Source organism: Trichechus manatus, unplaced genomic scaffold (genome assembly GCF_000243295.1).
Source record: "Trichechus manatus latirostris isolate Lorelei unplaced genomic scaffold, TriManLat1.0 scaffold00012, whole genome shotgun sequence".
Lineage (NCBI taxonomy): Eukaryota > Metazoa > Chordata > Mammalia > Sirenia > Trichechidae > Trichechus > Trichechus manatus.
Genome location: NW_004443948.1, coordinates 1,768,462 through 1,774,844, shown reverse-complemented (window position 1 = coordinate 1,774,844; position 6,383 = coordinate 1,768,462). Strand labels below are relative to the sequence as shown.

The 6,383-nt window shown below is 36.0% G+C and overlaps 1 protein-coding gene across 1 annotated transcript in view; it reads left to right on the top strand.

Moving 5' to 3' along the window:
* The window catches only part of EPHA3 (EPH receptor A3), a 432,183-nt gene that overhangs the window by 19,903 nt on the left and 405,897 nt on the right, over positions 1-6,383 (top strand). The window contains exon 2 of the mRNA XM_004371373.2: positions 422-486. Within this exon, the coding sequence (XP_004371430.1) occupies positions 422-486 (65 nt within the window). The remainder of the gene's footprint in view (positions 1-421; positions 487-6,383) is intronic.

Below are 6,383 nucleotides of genomic sequence, written 5' to 3'. Positions count from 1 at the left end.
GTCAAATTTAATAGCCATGGCAGTTTATTTTGATATCATGTTAGTATTAATGCAGTTTTCTATTTTTCATTTTTATTGTTTACTATGTAAACCTGTAATTATTCTATCAGAAATAAGTATAAATATATTGAACATGAACTCATCTTTGTAAACAAACACAAACAGCTTAAAAGGCCCCAGAAAATTGACGCTTTTACTTTCCTCATTTTTTTTCTTTTCTTAGTTCCCTTCTTTTTATACATATTATACATATGATGAAAATGAGCAGAGTCATAATTTTTGTCAATATTCTGGGTTCACTTTAGCACCATTTGGTATAATCCTTAACAGCAACAAAAGCAACAATAGATAACATTAACTTAACAGAGGCAAGAAATAATTCATTTCTCTTAACTGTGTTGGTATCTGTGTTTTCTTTTAGTCAATCTTCTGGATTCAAAAACAATTCAGGGGGAGCTGGGCTGGATCTCTTATCCACCACATGGGGTAAGTGTAGTAAACTATTGAAATCTGTCCAATGCCTCTCTGCGGGAGCTTGAAGGAATTATTAGTATGTTCTCCACAGGGATCACCTGTAAATATCTGATGAAAGTTATGTTTATAAGTTTGTTCTGTATATGGGTTAACAATACCTAATATTTCTGTCCAATTAAATTTTCAGGAATTTTGAGATTTTATTTTTCTTCTGTAATATATCAATTGTTTGAGGAGACCGATTAAATACTTTAAATATTTCCGACATCGTATAAATGGTCTAAGTGGGATCACTTCACTTTTCTGGGTGTGTGATCAGGATAGGTGAATGGAGAAGACTTTCTAAATTTCAAGTAATGCAGAACATGTGTGTTTGGAGAAGGTGTTGTAGCATTCAGATCAACCCTGGTGGCTGTTCCAGAAAGTGGTGAGGGTAGGATTTATCTGTCAAGTGTATAAACCTATGTGGCTTTAATTTCTTTGTTTAAAATGTCTGCAACTTGTCTAGATCAGCTTAAAACTGGGGATTTTGTTTAGGAAAAACCCGGTGCTGTCTTCAAATTTTAAACTTCTTACATTACTTGAGCAGTTTGCAGCCAGACACAGATTACTAAGGTGCTTTGTGGCATTTCAGAGCCTTGTATGTTTATGATGAGACTGTTGTATGAGAATATTTTACTCTCTTCTTTTCAGAAAGAAGGAGGTCATACATTTGGAAACTTTGTGTTTCCATAAAATTGTATAATAAAAGCCTAAACATATCTTTGTATTTCCAAGTATCCCCTATGGAAAGTGCAAAGTACTATTTTGAAGTATTTGTCATTGGGACAAATTTGGATATTCCTCTCCTTTTTATCCTAGATTTCTTTTCAGAGAGGGTACAATTACTTCCACTTAGTACTAGCATTCAGTCTTTAGATTTTTGTGCCTAAACACACTCATTTTTAAGGTAGTACTAGCTTCTTCTTTATCAAGTGATGTTTTACATCAGGGATACTTCATCTATCTGTCATCTTTGTATCTGCTTCTCTTCCTGGTACACCTTGACATTGACAAAATGCCAAAATATATCACCTAATCAGGCCTTTGTTACTTTGGAGGAGAGAATATGAAGTAAGCCAGGATTTAGTTTTCCCATAGGCGTAAAAGGAATAAAAGGATTAGGATAAAAACACAGCCCTAGCAGTTATAAAAAGAGTAAAACTGAAACTCAGCATTGTGCTGGAAAGCTCATCTAAAACTAGTAACCCAAAAGGCAAACCTAACCTTAATTTTGATTTTAGAAATTTGAATTTTATATTACTCCATCAGACAATATACCATAGAAACTTTAGGCTTAAGGATATAAGAAAATAAAAAATTGTAGTGATTTTTTACTAATGGATGCTTATATGTGTATTTTTTTAAAGCAACAATAAAAAAAATGAGTTATATATCAAAGCAACAGTCTACCTCATGTTTTCCTGTAAAGAAGCTGTAGAGAGAACACATTTCTATATACAGAGTATTTTGGGAAATGAATTTATTTTACATTGTTAAATAATCTCATAGACTTTGTGAGGAAAGAAAGTTGGCATTTCTATTTCCAGAGATACGTAGGAGTGGGGGAGGGGGGTGTACTAACAGCCTCCTACGCCAAGTGTGGGACAAAGACCAGCAGTATCAGCAACAACTGGGAGACTGTTCCAAATGCAGACTCTCAGGCCTTGCCCCGGACTTTCTGAACCGGAATCTGCATCTTATCATAGTCCCTGGGTGAGTCATAAGCACATTTAAATTTGAGAAACACTATTCTTGGTTACTTACCTCTTAATTTTCCCCATTTCTCGCCCAATTTCCCACCTCCTTTTTGCCTAGGAATCCCTTGCAATTTCCTCAGTCAACAGTGTTCAGTTTTTCATTGGCTTCTTGTTGCCTCAGAGAGCCTCGCTCTGGTGCTTCCCCCCCCTCCCCCGCTTTGCTACTTTCTGTTGATCTTTTTCAGCTGTGACTTCTCTGCTTCTGAGGCATAAAGTAGCTGAAAACAGCTGGTGAAGCACTCCAAGTTTATCATTAAAACCTGTAGGAAAGAAAAAAAAAATCTGCCCAACAGGCCATTATACTTATAAGACCTCAAAAATCCCAAAGCTAAAACAAGAGAGAGAGAAAGAAAAGAAAATTACCTGTGTAATTGATTGTCCTGTGGTGATGTGTAGTGTTTGCTTCCTTTAAATTTCCGTCTCTGTATTATGCTAACCATAATGTCCATGAGGGTAGTGTAACAGCGCTAATAAATGTGTTAGGTTAATATTCATTCTTTTTTTTCCTAAGACACTGAGGACATTTTTTGGGTGAAAGCACTGCATATGGTAAACTTAGGTTTGAGATTTAATACCATTGCTTGTACGATTTAGATTCAATTAATTGATTTTTACTGCCTAATATTTTTGTTTTCAATATGAGATAGTTTAATTTTGTATTTGTTTTGTGTTTAAAGGAGACAGATAGTTAAAACAATTATGATATCTTTGTCACAAATTTTCCCATGAAAAATGACATGTAATAACTGGAAGCAACTTTGAACTTGTTACTGTTTTAATTAATTAACCCTAATAAATAGCTGTGCATCTATTGGGAGGTTAACTAAAATATGAATGCAAACTTCATTGGAAAAAATTCTAATTATCATATATCAGGCCATATTGAAAATTCTGCTCTGATTAGGGCACTGGTTCTCAATAGGCGGTGGGGGATGGCAGAGGATTTTGCCCCCAGGGGACATTTAGCAATGTCTGGAGACACTGTTGGTCATCACAACTGGTGGAGAGGGAGGGTCAGTGCTACTGGTATCTAGTAGGCAAAGGTTGATACACCTTAACTCAGGAGGTTTAACCACAGGAGCTGTGGGTCACTAAAAGATCCTGCTGCTGCTTCTCTAATTTCCCATAAGAAGCTCCAAATTCCAAATAAGAGATACAAATTTTAAAAATAAATGATTAATTCTAATTTGAAATGAATTCTTCATGGAATGAGTACACTCACTCCTGACTTATCAAATATTTCGTTATCCAACATTTTGCATTTAATAATAAAAAATCTACTCTCTATTTTGCACATTAATGACTTACTATGTCTGGCAGTAACTAACAATGCTGTGTGAAGCGAGAGTAACGCTGCCTGTGATGGTTAAGGTTATGTGTCAACTTGGCTGGGCCATGATTCTCAGTGGTTTGGCAGTGATGTAATGATGTAATTTGGCAGTTGTGTAATGATGTAGTCATCCTCCATTTTGTGGTCTGATGTGGTCATCCTCCATTTTCACATAATGCTGATTTTTGCATAATGACCTGGTCTTTGGAACCTAACCATGTCGATAAGTGAGGAGTGGGTGTATATCATTAAAGCCATATAAAATTAAAACATTTGGGGGAAAATGGCCAAGAATGGCTCACTCCATTGATCATTTTCCGTTTCTGGTCTCCCTTTTCCCCAAGATATTCATATATAAAACCTTATAATTAACTCATATAATTTTCTTGAGAGGACTACTTACATCACTATTTTTTTTAAGTACTTATTTCAACTTTTTTCTAAAATTTTTTTTATTGTGCTTTAGGTGAAGGTTTACAGAACAAACTAGCTTCTCATTAAACAGTTAGAACACATATTATTTTATGACATTGGTTAACAACGTCACAACATGTCAACACTCTCCCTTCTCGATCTCACGTTCACTATTACCAGCTTTCCTGTCCCCTCCCACCTTCTAGTCCTTGTCCCTGGGCTGTTGTGCCCATTAGTCTCGTTTTGTTTTATAGGCCTGTCTAGTCTTTGGCTGAAGGGTAAACCTCGGGAGTGACTTCATTACTGAGCTAAAAGGGTGTCCGGGGGCCATACTTTTGGGATTTCTCCAGTTTCTGTCAGGCCAGTAAGTCTGGTCTATTTTTGTGAGTTAGAATTTTGTTCTACATTTTTCTCCATCTCGGTCTGTCCAGGATCCTCTGTTGTGATCCCTGTCAGAGCAGTCAGAGGTGGTAGCCGGGTATCATCTAGTTGTACTGGACTCAGTCTGGTGGAGGCTGTGGTAGTTGTGGTCCAGTTAGCCCTTTGGACTAGTCTTTCCTTTGTATCTTGTTTTCTTCATTCTCCCTTTCTCCTGAAGGGGTGATTACATCTCTATTTTTAAAGGGTGCTTCAAGTCTTACAAGAGTCCTGGCAGAAAATACAGTAATTTACTATTAGGCCTATGACAAATTCTCCAAATAAGTATCTGGGAGGAAATTTAATGAAACATTGGTTTTTGCTATATGAAACACATGAGAATAATATTCAGATTTGTAAACTAAAATTGTCCGGGGCATTGTGAACACCAATTCATTTTCCAATGAAAGAATTTTATTGGATGTGGATATTTTCTGGCACCATGTTTATTTACTTAGTAAAATAGACCAGTAATCACCTTTTCTGGCTCTATAAACTATGAATTGTAATATTTGAATCCTGGGCTTAATTATGTAAAGATATTTCAGTAAATAATATAATAGTTTTAACATTTGTTGACTTGGGGGCAATCAATACATATAAAAGCTTATATATATATTGTTGGATTGCAACCTAGAAAAACAGTCGTTTGCTTATACACGAGTAGGTACTAAAATTGATCGCTTGATTTATGATGTCAATCTGCCAAATAAACTTTCCTAGTCTGTGGATCTCTATAAAGGAAGGAAGCTACAGAAATTTCTTTGAGAATAGTATCAATATACTGATTAAGTAGTACAAAGAAACATGAGCCAAGACTCATGAAATTGAAGAAGCACAAATAAGGGGAAGAGAATGAGGACGAGAGAGGAGTGTGGAAAACGCAGTCTGAACGGGGTGATTCATGTATATTTGTGGATGATAGAAAGAAGTCTCAAAATCAGCATTTGTAAACTTATTTTCTGTCTTCCTCCTTTTCCTCATTGCTTTCAGAAAAATAAAAATTTCTAAACTTTCCTTAGATATTTATTGTTGTCATAATAGTGATAATGTACTTAAATAAAAACATGGTTTTGGCAAATATAGATGCCATTTCTTGCCCACTCAGTATCATCCTTTGACTTTTCCTTGATGACAGAACACTGATATTGTTTAGGTTTTCACCCTCTTATGTATTCCTGGAAAATAGTCCTTCTGTCAATCCACAGAGTGAATGTTGATTAGTCTGAGAGCTGATTATGACATTCCATTGCTTTAGCCAGTGATTGGTTTAGGCAAGAGCAAGTAAAGCCCATGAGACTGGAATAGAATTTTAGTGACTTCTAGGAAAAGTTTTCTCCTGACAGAGATGGGGAAACTCCCAGAACTTCCTGCCTCTGGGCTTGCCATGTGAAGGCCCAGTTTCTGGAAGGGCTGAGCACCCTGAAGACCGAAAAGCAGAGCCAAGTGAGTGTCAGAAAAACCAGCCTGAGATGCTGACCTCACTGAACCATGGATTTAACCAATTTTGGCACTGCCCTGCCTCCCAAGAGTTTGTTATCCTTGTTGTTAAAGCTTTTTCTTCATTAGTATTTCTCATACTTTCAAATTAAAAGCACTAAGATGGAATATAATGTTTTATGTCCTAGTCAGATACCCTCATTCCTAAACTGAGGATATGGCAGTGCATAATTGCATGCCACAATGTTATTTGTATTTTCCCAGGTTATCTTTCTTTAGTGCCTTAGTATGATGTCAAAGATACTAGGCAGAGTTGTAAAATAGAATAAGCACATTGTTTAGAATTGGGGCACCTGTATTTGAATTCTGGGTCTACTGCTTATTGGCTGTACAGTCTGATACAATCCAATAATCTTCAAAAGCATTTGTCCTCACTTTTAAAATGTCCCAGCACATTTGAGCATTTGAGATATATTTACATATCTAAGAAACTGATTATATATAAACGT